This window comes from Artemia sp. Qi Xiang Cuo, chromosome 18, assembly GCF_049724085.1.
Source record: "Artemia sp. Qi Xiang Cuo chromosome 18, ASM4972408v1, whole genome shotgun sequence".
Lineage (NCBI taxonomy): Eukaryota > Metazoa > Arthropoda > Branchiopoda > Anostraca > Artemiidae > Artemia > Artemia sp. Qi Xiang Cuo.
The window spans coordinates 27,971,326-27,990,378 of NC_142811.1; the positions used below are offsets into that span (position 1 = coordinate 27,971,326).

The 19,053-nt window shown below is 35.2% G+C and overlaps 1 protein-coding gene across 1 annotated transcript in view; it reads right to left on the reverse strand.

Annotated features, from left to right (window-relative positions):
- The window catches only part of LOC148941387 (apolipoprotein D-like), a 56,479-nt gene extending 44,908 nt beyond the window's left edge, over positions 1 to 11,571 (reverse strand). The window contains exons 1-2 of the mRNA XM_089104263.1: positions 11,452 to 11,571; positions 1,601 to 1,731 (exon numbers count right to left, since the gene is read on the reverse strand). Coding sequence (XP_088960389.1) covers positions 1,601 to 1,731; positions 11,452 to 11,571 — 251 coding nt within the window. The remainder of the gene's footprint in view (positions 1 to 1,600; positions 1,732 to 11,451) is intronic.
- Positions 11,572 to 19,053: the final 7,482 nt, after the last annotated feature.

Genomic DNA, 19,053 nt, shown 5'->3' on the forward strand with positions numbered 1-19,053 from the left:
TCTAAAAAACGTGATTTTGATACCAATAGATACATCAAAAGAATCAGATTTTAATTTTGATTTCAAATATATAAGTTCCATCAAGTTTAATACTACTCATCAAACGTTACGCGCCTGAGAAAATTTGGCTTATTTTTGTAAAAACAGAGATAGGTCCTATAAATACATTACAACCTTAATGAAAATCTCACTAGCATCTTCAGCGTGTCAAAAAAGCCTACTGAAGAGGTTTCAAGCTCCTATCTACAAAAATGTGGAATTTTCCATTTTTTGCCAGAAGAAAGATCACGGATGCGTGTTTATTTGTTTGTTTGTTTGTTTGTTTTTTTTTTTTTTTGTGTTTTCTTTTCCAGGGGCGTTCGTATGATCCCAGTAGTCCTTGAATGCATTAGGAGGGTTCACTCGAGTAGGAATTAAAAGTTCTACTGGCTTCTTTAATTGACCAAAAAAAATGGAGGGCAACTAGGCTTCCTCCCACGCTCATTTTTTCTCAAAGTCACCCGATCAGAATTTTGAGATATCTATTTTGTTCAGCATGGTTGAAAATATGATAAAAATGTCTTTTAGGATGACTTGATCCCCCAAAGTCTCCAGGGGGAGGGCTGAAAGTTATGAACTTTACTCAATGTTAACATATAGTATTGGTTATTGGGAAGTATACAGAGTTTTTCAGAGGAGATTTTTTCTGGTAGGTGGGGGACGGAGCGGGTCGGGGGCTATATGGAAGGATCTTTCCATGAAGGAAGTTTTCATGGGGGACGGGACAGTGCTATGAAGGGGGCGCCAGATTTCCCAGCATTATTAAAGAAAAAGATCAGGAATTAAATAAAAAAAAACAAGTTTTTCAACTGATCAACTGATTATGATTAAGAGGTCATTTTTAAAGAACTGGAAAAAAAATTCGAACTATAGTTTAAAGAGCAGGGTATTGACTAGGGGGCGAACCCCCCTAATATACGTGTTAAAAATTTATGAATATAGAAGTTCGTTACGTAAGTTAATTCTAAGTTACGTATATTTATTACTAATAAAAACGTTCGTAAATAAAATTAAACAAGTTTCGAGAAAGCCATTTAACCAAATATAATATGCAAATTTTGTTTTAATTATTCATGTACGGTGAGCCAAAATCAAAACCTGCATTAATTCAAAAACGTTCAAAAATTAAATAAAAAAAACAGTTTTTTAACTGAAAGTAAGGATCGACATTAAAACTTAAAACGGACAGAAATTATTCCGTATATGAAAGGGACTGTCCCCTCCTCAACGCCTCGCTCTTAACGCTAAAGTTTTACTTTCTCTACACTCTATTTTTTTAAACAATAAAAAAACTTTAGCGTAAAGAGCGAGGCGTTGAGGAGGGGACAGCCACCTTCATATACGGAATAATTTCTGTTCGTTTTAAGTTTTAACGTCGTTCCTTACTTTCAGTTTAAAAAACTTGTTTTTTTTATCTAATCAGAATTAAAATCTGATTCTTTTGATGTATCTATTGGTATCAAAATTCCGTTTTTTAGAGTTTCGGTTACCATTGAGCCGGGTCGCTCCTTACTTACAGTTCGTTACCACGAACTGTTTGAAAAAAGAGAACATTACTTACATTCTATAAGTTGCAGTGTTCTTCACGCCAATGAATCCATCCGATACGTCTGTGTACTGTGCTTTTGTGCATTTTTGACCTTGCTGAAAAAAGGCGAAATATCGAGCATACTCGAACCAATCCCCTAAATACTGAAAAAGATGGTACAATTATTCAGTAATATTGTTTAACTGGCTCTAATATATGTATTTTTTTTCATTGTTTAATGGATATGTTCATGTGTAGGTCGTTTTTGCGAAAATTAAATCCATTCTATTAAGGGCTAAAAATTTTACTAATTGTTTCAGGCGTCTTAATAAAAAGACACTTTTTAAATTTTGTTACATGTAACGTTTTAATTCAATATTAATTAAAAAAGGAATTTTCGGAAAACGGAGGTTTTCCGGGAGGAGTGAAGAGCCACATCTGAAGTTCTATAGCATTTCAAACTTAAAATGACCAAAAATTACTATGAATGAATAAATTGAAACACAAAATGAACAAAAAATAAAATAAATAATCGTGCTATAAATAAAGACAACAGGTATAGCTGAATAAGTAAAACCTGAAACAAGTAGGAATTACAATGAATAATCAAGTCAAAAGTAAAGCGAATAGAAATTACCGCATACAGGAGCAAGGCTAATACCCTTTCGGGGAGATTTGGACTTGAGAGAGGGGGCGGAATTAAATCAGATGTCCCTATGTTCTTCAAGGTCACTGATTCAGCATTTCTGCCGTATTTTGAAACGGCTTGGAGGATGAAGTTAAAAATTTTTAGTATTGTTGGGTAAAAGATGGAGAAGGGTGGGGTAATGGGCTTTATAACTTTATCCTGGGGGAGGGGGCTAAAGAAATTTTGTGTGTGATCTGCAAAACATTTTGTACTACAAGTTCCTATGGGATTGTTATTCCGTGCAGAGTTAACTACCAAATAAAATGAAAAGAAACTATTCGTTTTCAGCTTATCAAAATGACGTTTTTTCAGTAACTCAGGAGATGCTTAGAGTATCATGTTGAAACTTTCAGGGAGTTCTAAGGGAGAGAGGCAAGTGAACATTGAATTATAACTAAGAGCAGAGTAGAAATTAATTAAAGAGACTATGCATATCGGGGTTATCATCATACACTGTCTACAACATCTCACGTCGGTTATGGGATTGAATTGAAATCTCTTGGAAGTGTAGGAAAATGAAGGGGGACATGAAATTTTGTGTGTATCTGTGGGGGGACTGAAGTTGGAAATGTTTTGTCTCCACTCAACCTAAATGTTTTCAAATCTAAGCTCCTATAGAACTTAGGATTTATTCACAGTTATGTAGGACGTCATAAAAGAAAGATTTAAAGGAAATGGGAACTTCGTGGGCGGGTGTAAAAAGGAGGCTTTGAATAGATTGGGGTGAAGGAGGAGCGTGCGTAGCTGTGTTGGCCTCAGGCGGCTTGGTGCTACCGTGAGTTGTTATCAAAATAGCATACCTGTATTATCTTGGGAACGGCTTGGGAAATAAAATTGCAACTTTCAGTGATTTTTTTTGGGGGGGAGGGGCACTTAAACCTCAGATTTTTTCTTGGGGGAAGAGCAGGCGAAGAAAAGTATAAGGTTTTTTCAACCTGTTCAAATGCAGCAACAGTCTGTGGCATTGAGTTAGAACATTTATAAGGTGCTGGGGGACAAGGAACCTTAAACTTTGAATTAGGAGGAGAGGTAGTGGTAAATCAACGGAAGTATATATCCAAGTTATCAAAATGGCATGTCTGTAACATTTCAATTGGTGGAAATCGGGCTGAAATGAAAAAAAGAATATTTGTTGCAAATAAAATCTTAATATTTATCGATCTACGAGCAAGTGGACTTCGGATATCGAAGTAAAGTCGTGAGGTAAATCAAAAGACAACACATTCACCCAGGCTATCAAAATCAAAAGTTAAACTATCTGAATCAAAAGACACTAACTGTATCCTAATTGTCAAAACGTATCATCTGCAATGTCTGAGAAACGGCTCATTAGCTCAAGTTCAAGCTTTCAGATAATGTTGAGGGTGAAAATAAATTAAATCAAACGACACTACAGGCATTCATGCTGTCATAATGTCACATCTGCAATATCTGAGGAATGGCTATGAGTATTTACAGTAGTTTTAAACTTTCAGGGAATGTTGAGAGGAATGTGAAATTAAATCAAGAGACACTACGTGTGTCCAGGTTATCAAAAGGGCTTACCTGCCTTATATTTGGGAACGGCTAAAAGTAATAATTTGAAGCTTTCAAGGAGTTTTGGGCTGAATCACAGACTCTACCATAGACTCATCCATCTTTTCTAACTGGTGCATAACCATATCAGAGGGACAGCTAATGGTATTAAGTTGAAACTTTCGTTGTATGTCAGGGGGGAAAATGAAATAAATCAAAAGACAATATGTGCGCACAGGTTGTCAAAATTGTGGCCCTGCAATATCTCACGAACAGTCAATTGTATTAAAATAACATTTTCAAGGAATGTTCAGGCACGCTAATTGTATTAAGTTACAATTTTCCGGCACTGCTGAGGCTGTTTTTGAAATAAATCAAACGACGCTATAGGCATCAAGGTCCCCAAAACGAAGTATCTGCAACTCAGGAACAGCTAAGTGCATGAAGTTGAAACTTTAGGGTGCACGTATTCGGGGAACATCTGCAATATTTCCAGAATAGAAATGGGTCTTTGAAATGCGGAATTAAAAGTTATATTTTCTTTTTAAAGAATCAAATGTAATTGGAGAGCAGCCATCACCTCTCCTTTACACTTTTTCATACTCCCCCCCCCCCCCCCGGCCAAGACATCCAATCAAACTTTTGAAATAGCCCTTATATCCAAAATAGTAGAAATTTCAACAAATATGTCTCCTGGGATGAACTGAGGCTCACAACTCCTGGGACAAGAGTAATCAATTATGCAAGTGGCTCATTGTTAACCCACAGATTTTATAATGGAAAAGGGGTAGGGCATGTTCGATCCTGAGTGTCCAATTTGTTCGGGACTTTCGGAGATCATTCTTATGGGCCAAGAAAATCATATGTTTTGTTAGCAGTAGGAGGGAGGGGGTCTCAACACAAATGCTCTTTACTCCTAGTTAGTTGTATTTCGAGTGGGACCAATGAGAGCTTATCAAGGACAATAACTTTTGCAGAAAAATATCGCTCTAGTGATTCTTAGTCCAAAATGTTCTATTTTCGTATGCTGACCGGCTTTAAAATTCCAGCCCGCAAAAAAACCTCAATTAAAATCTTAGACCCAAGAAAACCTCGATCAGGTAGCAATCTGGTTACATTGAATGTTGACGTTTTATTTATATTTTTACATTTATATACATATATATATATATATATATATATATATATATATATATATATATATATATATATATATATATATATATATATATATATATATATATATATATACATATATATACATATATATATATATATATATATATATATATATATATATATATATATATATATATATATATATATATATATATATATATATATATATATATATATATATATGTATGTATATGTACATATATGTATATATATTTATTTATATATATAATATATATAAGAACCTATATATAATATATATATAGAACCCCCTTTTCCCAAGTCCCTTGAGTTCAGCATCGCAGATGAAGCTTATAAAAGATTATAGGGGCCAAGAAAAAAGAGGGAGGTCATTTTTGCCTGGTCTTCTGCCTCCCCTTCAGATAAAATATCTAGATTTTCTGAATTTTTCCCATTTTTGTGTGCTATACTTGCTTTAGATGGTTTTATTCATCTTATGTCCCTCAATAGTAAATTCTTCAGCAGGTGCCCAGTAGAGATTTGTGCATATCTTAAATTTGAGCTTTGGAGAGGTTTTCTTCCTTTTTTCAAATGACTCTAGTGATATACTAGGAAACCTCTTTTCTAATTCAGAAGTTTTAGGAGCCTCTCTGATGGATACTGACCATATTATCATTCCCTGGATATTTGGAGAGCTTTCAAACAGATCGTACCAGTGGCATTCGAAATGTTTTTCTTTTTGTAGCAAAGGCCGACGTGCTAATTTTGATCACTGAGAGAGGCGGCAAACTAGCCACCCTCCTTAACTAATTCTATAAAAATCTATTATGAGTGGTGATATATTTACTAGGGTTTTAAACTTGTTCCGACCTAAACTTTGCGAGTATACCATAACATAACTTGTGCAATTTGCTCACATGTTAAAACCGCAGAATTATACAATATTTGTTCATGTCCAGGTGCTATTGAACAGCTGCATTTCTCCCTACTTCTTTTTTCTAAGCACCGTGGAAAAAGAAGCAACCCTAATAGCTTCTGTGTCAAATTTAAAATGAGACCCATAGTTAAGCTTTTACGTAGGTAATGAACTATAAATGGAAACGAAAAACCACCAAAATTTTAAGCGTCACATTTGAAATGAATAGTGGCATGCAATATCTGATAAAGGTCTCTACATATCTATATATTACACTAGACATTGATGTTTTGTAGGCATTTTGAAATTAGGCATTAAATAACCAAATCAGTCGTAATTTTGCAAGTCGTAATCTCTGAGAAAAAACTTATGCATCCACTCCTCAATTTGTAATCTCCTCACTTTTTAATGAGACATGAGATCGGTGTAATTTTGGCAGATGGAGCCAAATGAATTAACTATTTGAGTTTTTAATTATGAAAATTCACATTTCCAATGCAGCAAAACTGCTGCCATTAATTTGAATAACAGAATCAAACAATTTGTAGTAACGAACAAATAAGGAGCAAATAGGCCCAATTGTGACCAAAACTCTAAAAGACAGAATTTTGATAACAATAGATACATCAAAAGAATTACCTTTTTATTTTGATTCCAAATATATAAAGTTCATTGAGTTAGAAGTTACCCATCAAAAGCTACGAACCTGAGAAAATACTTTTGATTTTCGAAAAAGGAGGGAAACACCCCCAACGAGTCTAGCAACCTTAGCAAAATTACGTCATCAAGTTGAGTATATGGGAGATCCCTACTGTAGAGGTTTCAAGCCCCTATCTTTAGACTATACTGTAGAGGTTTCAAGCCCCTATCTATAAAAAATGTGGAATTTTGTGTTTTTTTTTGGCAAAACAAAGTTCACGGATGCTTTTTTATTGGTGTGTTTTTTTCCAGGTGTGTTCGTATCGAACCAATGGTCCTAAAACAAATCGGGAGAAAGCTCACTCGAACGAAAATTAAATACGAGAGCCTTTTTTAAGTGACCAAAACGATTGGAGGGCATCTAGCCGCCCTCCCACGCCCATCTTTTCCCCAAAGACATCTGATCAAACTTTTAAGATAGCAGTTTAATTCAGCTTAGTTGAAAGGTTCAATAGCAATTCTTTTGGTGATGACAAGACACTCCGTAATTCCTGAAGAAAGGGCTGTAAGTTACGCAATTTGCCCATATTGTTTACATATAGTATTTGCTATTGGGAAATATACGGAAATATTTCGGGGTAATTTTCAACTGGAAGGGGGATTTTATTCCACGGGGAGAATTTTCCATGGGAAGCAAAGTTTGACGGGAAATTTTCAAGGGTACATTTTACACGGGGGAGGGGGGATTTTCTGGCATGATTTAAAAAACAGTCAGATATTAAATATAAAAGAAACAATTTTTTTCAACTGAAAGTAAGGAGCAACATTAAAACTTAAACGAACAGAAAGTAATTCCGAATATGAGGGGGGATGTCCCTTCCTCAGCCCCCGCTCTTTAGGCTAAAATTTGACTTTTTTCCCTGATTCTTTGGGAAAAACTACTCAAACACAAGGGCCCTCGATTATGAAAGAAGCGTATTTTTAGAGAGCTTTAAGACTTTAGCGTAAACAGCGAGATTCAAGGAAGGGGCAACCCCCCTCATATATAGAATAATTTCTGTTCGTTTTAAGTGTTAATATTACTCCTTAATTTCAGCTAAGAAAATTGTTTATTTTATTTAATTGAAGCGTGGAATCATAAAACTTACCATTCGCGAGGCTAAATTAACATTGTTATACATGTTTCTCACTATTATTTTACACCCAAACCTGTACCTCTGAAAATATATTACAAATTACTTCTTTTATTGTTAACTTTTGAAAGTCTGGATAGGCCAATATGCAGGGAAAGAAGGAATTTTGGCTAAGTTATAATCCACCCCAAACCTCAAGATTTTTTGGGAATTTTTCTATAATTTTACATTTTTTGCGTAATATTTACATTTTTCGGCATTTCTTTCAAATGTTCTACCTTTTCCCCCGAATTATATCCAGTCTATCTCCAGCAACAAATTATTGTGTACATAACTGATAGTGATAAGATTATAATCACTTTCACCATAAGATTAGCAAAAAAATCAGGCTTCTGATCCTCTCCGATTTTGGTTGTTTCGACGGTATATTTTTAATTTTTTTTAAATGACCACAAATAATGAAGTAACAGCTCCCTACCATTTCCTGATCAATCGGTAAGGAGCGACTCGGCCGAATAGTATAGTAACCGAAAGTCTAAAACAAATAACTTTGATAGCGATAGATACATCAAAATAACTGACCATTTATGCTGATTCCATATATATATATATAAGATTCATTAAGCTTAATGTTACTCGTCAAAGCTATGAGCCTGAAAAAGTTTGCCTGATTTTCAAAAAAGGGGGAAACATCCCCAAATGTCAAGAAATCTTATTGAAAATCGCACCATCATATTTGATGTGTCAGAGAGCCCTGCTGTAGAGGTTTCAATCTCAACATTTGCAAAAATGACGTATTTTGTACTTTTTTCCCAGAAGAAATATTCCGGATCCGTGCTTATAATATGATAAATGTTGTTTGTACAAATGTGAAATACAAATTTCATATAATATGAAATTTTCACATTGTTTACATAGTACTTGTTATAGAAAAAGCATGCAGAAATTATTCAGGGGGGGGGGGTTCTCGGTATGGGTTTTCTAAGGGGAACATTTTCCATTAGGGAAGTTTCTAGGAGTGAACTTTTCAGGGGAAATTTTACAGAGGGGAATTTGCCAGCTTTCATATACGAAATCAATTTTATCTGTCTTATACTTTCTCGTTGGCAACTTCATTTTACAGGTGGAGATTTTCTGGGGAAAATGTCTGGGGGAAATTTTCAGCAGAGCTGGAATTCTCTGGGGGATTTTTACGGGGAGGGGGTTGTTTTCCACGGGAGAAATTCTCAATGGGGGGATTGTACCAGGAGAAATTATCCTTGGCGAAATTCTCCGTATGAGAAACCTTCCATTGGGGGGGGGGATATCTGGGAAAAATTTTCCACTGTGGGGAGATTCCCCCTTGACCTGAAAAATAATCAGAAATCGAAAAAATAACAAGCCTTTTTTCAAGTGAAAGTATGCTAAGGAGAATTATTCAGGCGGAACCGTCCGCAAGACATTTTCTGGGGGGAATTTGCATTGAGGATGGAATTGTCCGGATGTAATTTCCGAGGAGGGAGTACTTCAAGCGGGATGAACTTTCCATGGGGACATTTTTGTGTGGAGGGACTTTTCCATGAAGGTGGAAGTAGATTTTCCGGGATGGTTTGTAAAAACGTTCAGAAATTAAGTAAAATAAGAAAACAATTTTCTCTACTGAAAGTAAGGAGCAACTTTAAAACTTAAAACGAACAGACATTATTCCGTATATTAGGGGGTTGTCCGCTACTCAATACCCCGCTCTTTACTCTTGAATTTGACCGTTTGTCCCAGTTTTTTCAGAACGACTCTTTAAACACAACGGAACCTTTTGTAAAGTACTAAAAAAGTTGATCATGAAGATAGGAGTATTGAGGAGGGACGACCCCCCATATATACAGAATATCTTTTAAATTTAATAATAGAAAAAAGCAAAGTCGTGTCATTGTAAAAATAAACAATAGGTCACACCACTTTGTCGATTATCATAACCAAGTTTAGCTTCTTCGAAAAGATCTAAATTGATGTTTCCGAAAATTTGCTGGTATGAAATGCCTGAAAACAAACATCCCAGGTAACAATTAGGCAACATCCCAGGTAAGAATTTGGCTGAAATTATCAAAAAAAGCGGCGACGATAGTTGGCCAAGTGCGTGAAGCACGTTCTTTTTTTAAGTGTAGCGGCTTTGGTTGTATTTGAGCTATCCCTCGTCAAAAAAAATATAAAATGTCAACTTTTCATTTTCGCAATGACTAAGCAATGTGTTTTCTATTCATACCCCTTCCCCTCTCTCGGTAAGGGTTGTAAGCATTCCTCCTGAAATATTTGGTATGACCCTACTACCAACAGACAGGGCAAAAACAGAAATATGATAGGGTCTAAGACTCTAAGGCCACAAAATGCTGCTTGGTAATAACCACAAGTGAGACGGTAGATTTTTACATGCTCTCTAGGCAGGGATGTAGTCAATATGTTTCTATCTTTGTCCTAATTCCCAGCCCGGCTTTTGTATAAACTAAATAGACAACATTTTACTCAACAATTTTACACAAGAATGTATAATAGTAAGTGAAAGTAAGAAGTGGGGTTCGTTCCATATAATTGGTTTTCTTAATATACTAGCTAATGACGAAAAACATAAAATAGAAAAACATGAAACATGACACGTTATTTAGAGTTGAACTAAATGAGAAGATACTATGTGCATTCAGCTTGTTAATACGGTGTGTGTATTATTTCAGGAACAGTGAAGGGTATTAGGTTGAAACTATCAAAGAATTCGAAGGAGATGTTGAGCTCAATCAAAAGATACTATGTGCATTCCGATTGTCAAAAGGGCATAGATACAACATTTTACGAACGGCTAATGACAATTAGTTGAAACTTTCAGGCAATAGCAAAAAATATAGAAAATCCGAAATAGAAAAAAAAACAAGGGAGCACCGACATAGGAGGAAATATTAGTCACAATTTAATTTCTTAGAGGTTCCAACATACCGACGAAGACTAGCAAACGAAAAGTAGCTTGACCCATTGCTTGATCAAAAAGTATGTCAGTATTACCCATACCCCTGTTTGATCAAAAAGTGGGATAGGATTTAATCATGCAACTTTTGAAATTTCGTAGTTTTCAACAATGCCACCGAAGAATCACGGTGCCAACACCTTAAATAGTGCCCTTAATGATAAAAGTTGCGTCTTAAAAGTTATTAAATAAGATAAAAACAAGTTTTTAACTGAAAATAAGGAGCAACATTAAAAGAAACATTAAAAGAAAATGGTTAGATGTAAAAATGGTTAGGAATAAAATTGCTTGTGATGAGTACACTACAAGAACTTATTTTGGAGAAAAGGAGTTCATTGTAAAAAGGGGGCTATATAAAAATATGAGTAGGCCTAAGTCATGGCAATCTCAATATTCAGACAGAATGTTTGGCTTAAAGGAACGTCTCTTTCGTTTTGTATTTTATTAGAGTTGTATCACAGAAGAAGAAAAAAAAACAGATACTCCAAATTTTTAGCGACAAAGAATTACTAGACATGTATTTTTGTTGAATTTTATATTGGTTGAACTATAAAATTATGAGACTGACACTTAGAACATGACTCCTTTAAAAGAAATAAGCTTAATCCTTAGAAAAGAAGGTTAACACCTTCTCCCTCATTAAGTGACGCAACTGTCCATAGTAGTGGCTAGTATCTTATTTGGGAGACTAGGGGGGCCGTCTTTACGTATACTTCTTCCCAATCGTTTGATAAGAGAAACGTTTTTTTTCTAATCTTTACGATTTCAGCACACACGAAATCCCGAACCTAAGAGACTCGACTCTGTCCGTCTAAACAATTAGGGGCATAAAATAGTGTTGTCAACATAAAAAGAAAGAAAAAAACTCACTTGTGTGGCATTAAAATCGCTCTTAGTTGAGACATTAGGACACTTTCCCCAAAAGGAAACTTGGCAAAATACAGAATTAATACAAAAGCTTAAAGCCCAAATCAGTAGCTTAACTACCATTTTAAGAATAAAACCAAAGTAAACTCTGCGGGTTCTTGTCGGGTACGTAAAGTTTAATGCCGAAAGGGACAAAGACAGGCTTCTTGATGGTTTTAATGAGTTAACTGTCAGTTTAGTGGGATTAAGAATTAAGTGACCTCAGAAGAATTTTGTCACCCCTTCTTGAATTAATAAAGGCAATAAAGGCATTGATTGTCAGGTATCCAAAAACCAGGAAGGAAGAGCTCTAAAGTCTATCCCCGAAATAAAATGTCACTTGTTTGTCTCTAATGCACCTATTCGTTAGGCTTACCAAACTTGCCCTAATACGAATAATTTCCTGGGTGCCATGCCGTCGAACCTCTTCCGACAAGCAAATGACCAGAAAAAACAATTGTGAACTTGAAAAGAAATATATAGTTTCTTGCAGTGGGGGGGGGGGCGCCCCCCCCAACGTCGCCCAAAGTAGTGTAATTTACTTAAGTAACGCAAGTTTGCGTTAATTAAATTTTCTCCTAACGCAAGTTTATCGGATAAACCTTTTTTGCGCCCCCCCCCCCCAAAAAAAAGTCCTGGATCCGCCCCTGGTTTCTTGAGACCTGGACATAGAAATGATTTTCTGATTTTAATGCTTTCTTTGTATTTGAGATTAAAAATAATAATAATAATAATAATTTTTATGTTAATTAGCTTGATCCTATGCCTCCCCCCTGTAGAAAAGTCTACAAATGTAGGCATTTGGCCCTTATTAAGGCAATAATATGGATAAGGTCTGTTGTGTCTGTTTGGAGATATTAACAAAACAAAATCTCAATCTTCGTAAAATATCTTGAATATATTTTGCATAGACTGCGTGCACCTTTAGCAAGGAATGCGCCACCGTGCGGAAATACTGTCTCTGAAAATTAAAAGCTCAGTACAGCCATGGACAAAACCTGCAAACAGATAAACATGCATTGGTGATCATCCTTTTCGGAAAAAATACAAAATTTCATATTTTTGTTGATATTAGCTTGAATCCTCCTCTCTTATATGTTGAATTTGATGATGTAATCATGGTTACACCGGTAGCCGCAACCTACTAAGGAACGAACCTCGGCCCATAGTAACCAAAAATTAAAAGTGTCTTAAAAAGAAACTGTCAAGTGAGACAAAATTGTCATTCCTACCTTGTTCAGGAATGAGAACCATTACCTAATTTAATGTTAATAGTAAAATATTATTCTGAAAATAATTTTATGGAATTTCAAAAAATGCAATAAAACCTCTAAAATATAGCGTCGGGCCGGAACAAAAAAGCACAACTTCGTAATTGCCATGACAAAAAACCCTATTGAGGAAACTTGCATTCCCCTGGCTTGAACAACAAGGAAAATTTCCCTTTTCCGTTAGTAGCACAATCTAGTGCCTTTCGTAAGTACCAAAGTATGATATTTAGAATTAAATCAATTTTTTGACAAAAACTGCATCTTCATATACAAGATGATGAATCCCGTCATAATCGTAGGTTAAAACCATAAATTATGTTAAAGTGAAGTTTTCATTAAAATTCCTTGGCTTTATTTCATAAATGGAACAAATTTTTTTAGACTCGTAAGTTTTATTAGATAACTTTAAACTTATTGAATATTACACATTTGGAATTAGTATGAGAATTCAATTCTTTTAATGTGTATATTGCCATCAAAACTCCCTTTTTAGAGTTTTGGTCACCATTAGCACAAGTCACCCTTTAGCACAAGCACCAAGTCAAGTCACCATTAGCACAAGTCCCCCACAGGTCTTTTCCAGGAATTGTTTAGTGCATAAAAATTTGAACATAAAACTCAATATTTCCACTTAAACGTCAATAAAAACAAGGTTTCAGGTAATACACCTCTACCCTCCTAGGAAATTTCCTGGTGACACTCAAGAGGCACCTCGCCCTGACCTCTCAACTTTTGCGTCGGTAAGCATACGAACGTAATCTTCTATGTCACAAAGAAAATTTTTTCTGCAATAAGAAAGGAACTTTTACCCCACAGCCCCTTTATTCAGGCTGAATTCAAATAAAGGTGATTAGAGATTAAATTAAACCCCCCCCCCTCTAAATCCTCTTCTATACTTTGGCTCACAGAGAGTTGCAAAATTTGGGCGTACAAATACACTTTTTGAGGCATCAGGCACATTCCCCCAACTGCACACTGACCCACCGGCCCTCCTCTATAATAGCTGATGCGCAATTATGCTTCACCTTACACAATTTTATCAAACATCAAATGAATCAATTTAGTTAAATGAAGCTTTAAAATAAATGTCTATATTCACCGTTTATTTTTATGAGCTACCTGACTCTTTGTGAACAAATTAAACAAAGAAATATAGTTTTTTTTTTTAACTAAAAGTAAGGAGCGAAATTAAAACTTAAAACGAACAAAAATTGTTCCGTATATGAAAGGGGCTGTCCCCTCCTCAATGCCTCGCTCTTTACGCTAAAGTTTTTTTATTGTTTTAAAAAATAAAGTTGTGAGACAGAGTCAAACTTTAGTGTAAAGAGCGAGGTGTTGAGGAGGGTACAACCCCTTTCATATTCGGAATAATTTCTGTTCGTTTTAAGTTTTAATGTCGCTCCTTCTCTAAGTTAAAAAACTTGTTTTTTTTATTTAATTTCTGAACGTTTTTGAATTAATGCAGCTTTGATTTTGGCTCAGCGTATATGAATAATTAAGACAAAATTTGCATATTAATTTTACTTTTTTTTGTCTAAATGGCTTTCTCGAATTTTTGATCTGACGTAACTTACGAATTAACTTGCATAACAAACTTCTATATTCGTATATTTTGTTACGTATATTAGGAGGTTCGCCCCCTATTCGATACCTTGCTCTTTACGCTAAAATTCAAATTTTGTTCCAATTCTTTAAGAATGACCCCTGAATCACGTTAATTAGAATAAATAGGTTTGATGAAAGAACAAAAAAAATTAGCTTAAAGAGCAAGGTAATGACCAGGGGGCGAACCCAATCATATACTTAGTAATTTCTGTTCGTTTTAAGTTTTGATGTTGCTTCTTACTTTCAGTTGAATTTTTTTTTTTTTATTTAATTTTGATCGTTTTTTGAATAATGCTGGCAAATCCGGCACCCCCTTCATAGCAATGTCCCTTCCCCCGTGAAAACTTCCTCCATGGAAAGATCCTCCCACGTAACCCCCGACCCCCCCACACAACTTCTAAAAACAATCCCCCCTGAAAACTTCTATATACTTCCCAATAACCAATACTATGTGTAAACATCGGGCAAAGTTCAGAACTTGCAGACCTTCCCCCGGGAACTGTGGGGGATTAAGTCATCCTCAAAGACATAGTTATTGCATTTTTCGACCATGATGAACAAAACGGCCATTTCAAAATTTTGATCGGGTAACTTTGGCCTCCATTTTTTGGGTAACTTAAAAAGGGCAGTAGAACTTTTCACTTCAATTTGAACGAGTCGTCCCCCAATATTCTGGGACCACTGGGTCGATATGATCACCCCTGGGATAAAATACAAAAACAAAACAAATAAACACGCATCCGTGATCTTTCTGGCAAAAAAAAACAACAAAATTCCACATTTTTGCAGATAGGAACTTGAAACTTCTATAGTAGGGTTCTCTGATGCGCTGAATCTGACGGTATGATTTTCATTTAGTTCAAGGATTTTTAGGGGGTGTCTCCCCTTTTTCCCAAATTTAAGGCAAATTTTTTCAGGCGCGTCACTTTGGATGGGTATAACTAAACTTGATGAAACTTATATATTTGAAATCATCATAAAAATGTTATTCATTTGATGCATCTGTTGGTATAAAAATTTAGTTTTTGGAGTTTTGGTTACTGTTGAGCCGGGTCACTCCTTACTTACAGTTCGTTTCCACGAATCGTTTGATACACCACTGCGCGGCATTATAGCCTCTGAAACTGGGATATTCAATTTATAGTTTCTCATATATTGTAAATCAATTGGATATCCCTGAATTTTCAATTGATAATAACCTGCTTCTCTTCGGTGCAAAATTGTTTTTTTTTTTCCACACAATGGCAGAAACGCTAATTTGCTGTGTCGTAATATTTTTCTCCGCTTAAAAGGACGCTATAACTTTTAATTTACGCTCGAATGAACCGTTCTCTGATTTTTTGGGACGACGCGTTCGATACGATCATTCCTGTGGAAAAAAATCAAACAAACACGCATCCGCTTTTTTCGAGAATTTCTTTCTCGAAAAAAGAATATAAAATTCCATATTTTAAAGAAGGGAGCAATTTCAGACGTGACATATGTCATAATATGATTTTCACTAAGATCACTTGCATTTTTGCTGCTGTTTTTCCCTTTTTTCGAAAATCAGGAAAATTTTCTGAGGTTCGTAGCTTTTAATAGGTAGCTTTAAACCTGTTACATTTTATATATTTGGAATCACCGTAACATTTATTCTTTTGATGTTTATATTGCTGTCGAGTCTCCTTTTTTTAGCGTTTTGGTTACTACTAGCGGAGATTGCCGCTTACTTACAGTTCGTTACCACAGACTGTTTGATATCGATCATATTCATGTAGCTAGACTCTGAAAACATAGCTAGTCTTCGGGAATGAAAGGCAGTTATGTAATTTTCTTTAAGTCAAAATGAATTGAATCTATTCTATTGGATTTTAACCTAACAATAGGCCACAAAGTGCGAAAAAATAACAGTAGGCCTATATATATGTCTGTTTTGAAAATTTTGTTTTATCCAAGCCTTGTGCCAGGCATAGGCCTGTATGCAAAAGGAAACCTTTTGGCCGGTACCTGCCAGAAATCTCAGTTGTTTACGATTTTTTTTTACAGTCTATTTTATATATCCACGTAATTTGCTTACAATCGCACTTTTTCCAAATTAGCCACACCCACAAATGCTGACTTACAAAAATAAATTCCTGGGGCCTCCTTCTTTGGTGAGTTTCCAGCCACAAAATAATCAGACTTTTGATGTGTAACCGATGTTTATGTAACTTGAAAGTTCATTAATAATGGTGTTTGTTATTACTTGTATTGTTAAATGTGTGTTTTGAACAAAAGTTCTTGTTGAACGAGGGAGGAGCAAGTATCGAGGGGGAGTATAAGAAAAATAGCATTTAAGGATTTTCACATATTTCATTTGTCCGTAATTAGATAAGGTTTCACAGTACTCCTTGCCCTCCACAAATGACACTCTTGAACTCAAGCTATTCCAAATAGTAACTTATTGCTTGGCTAGTTAAGTTTGTTTTTTTCTTTTGTCATAGGAATAATTGTCTCATCTCAGATATAACAGAAGTCCAGAAACGTTATTGTGAGCCATTAATACAACAGCCAAGAAACTGTATTTTCGAATTATCACGTTTTACTTAGCTTGCTGACTCTGTCGCCATTCAAAACTTGAGTTGCTTATTTTGACCCCTTCCTCTCAACCGATCTGGCTCAAAATTTATATACAGCTTTGCTTTACCTATCATTTTAATATTCTGAGATACTTTTTTCCGTCCCACATACAAAATTGCTTATGTTCTGCTGTGTACATTAACGCAAATTGACGGGTGCAAAAAAAACTACTCCATATTACACTAGTGCTCCGAAGATGACGGCTTAATAAGTACGCGTGTTGTTAAGCTTGGTTGTAGTATTAGAACTTTGTCTGTGCAAATCTTGGTTACAACATTTTGACCTTGACTGTCTGTACCTTGAATAGTAGCCTACAAAATCACTGGATTTGTGTAACTATGAATGGCATAAACTTTACTGATTTCCTAAAAAACGTGACTCCAGTCACAACAAAAGACTATAAGCAGGCGTCTCGTATGGTAAACGATCCTTTTTTTCCTTATCATCACACAATTAATCAAGTACACGCAGATGTCCTTTCCATCCCTGCACGTGCCTGGGCAATCAAAGGTTGTCAGCTGCCAACTCCGTCTCAAATCGTTTATCATAAAGTATGCCCAAACCGTATTGCACATAAGGAATAAGCGAAGCCATCACCGTTTCTTTTATACTGAAGAAAATATGATTTTAGCATCTGAATGCAAACATCTGCTTGTAAGTTAAGCTGAAAGAAGTTACGGAGAATAAATTCACGTTAGGAAAAATCTTATCAAAAGCGCCACAGAATACTTGAATCATCAGAGGAATGGGGGGAGGGATTTCAAGTCGGTTATATTTACCTTACGAATGCCTAAAAAGCGTGAACTGTAGTCAGCACTGCTAATCTTCGTTTGATTTTTATGACCACTCGTTTGCAAATCATATAGTAAAATTAGTTCGTAGTTTTTTAATTAATTTTGCACGTTTAACAGTTTGTTACTTAACACTTGCGACCGCCGAGTTTTCAGCAAATAATTCTTTCATTTCCATAGTAGAATCCAAGAAAATTGGGCAAAGTTGGCGAAAGATTGAACAATGTGTAATATATAACAAATACAGTGCAGCAAGCGCATTAGTATTTTGATGTTTTCGAAAAACCTTTTTTCAAATTAGCCCTACGAAAAGTAAAGAGTTACATTTCTTCAAAGTAATGTTTTAACGTTATGGGGATAAATAGGGGATGACAAGTTCGGGGCAATTCTAATCCGTTTTAAACAAAGGTCATGAAGGAGCTAATTTCAGCTCGTTTAGAATAGTAATGTTACTCTTTAATTTGTCTCGAAAACAGTTCCTAGCTTAAATTCGGTCGTTATTTTTTTAGTAGACGCGTTTTTTTTCGTGAATGACATGAAGAGCTTTATCAGCTTCTCACTTTTTTAAAAAATCAAAGTGTCGTTTCTACTTTACTGGGAACAAAATGAAGTTTCAATAAAGTGTGTTCTTAGCATTTCAGGAATCCCTTTGCTTATGTTTACGAATGTTTATTTGGTGAAAAAAGGGCTGTTTCTTGACTCAGTTCAAAAATGAACAAAGTCACAACTCAGTACAAGTCAAGCTAATTCCTGACTCGGTGAGAAACAGACCTAAGTCCAAACACCACTTACCAACTGCCAACTTGTTTTGTATATGCAGAGCGATAGCGCTGCCTAAGTAAAGACCGAAGTGGGACAATGTAATATTACTACATTTTTCCGACCAAGGCATTTGTATTGGAACTCTTGTCGTAGAAACTTCGGAAGGAGCTCATTTGATTGAAAATTGACAGCTCTAGTACACTTTTTAAGAGTATTAATTTAAAAAACTTTTTCCACAAAATCAGTTTTTCAAAAAAAGTAAAGAACTCCATTAAACAAAAAATGAGCAAAAATAAAATCGAATAATCTACCAAGCGTGAAACTACCACAAATCAGCATCGACAAATAAATGAAACTCAAAACGAACAGGAATTACAATAATTAACCGAGTCAAACTTAAAACGAGCAGAAATTAACATAAGTTGGGCGCAAAACCCCTATGCCTTCCCAAGATCAGAACAAAATATGCAGTTTACTGAAAAAAATATAAATATTTTTACTTTTATAACTTTAATAAATCAAATAATATTAACATT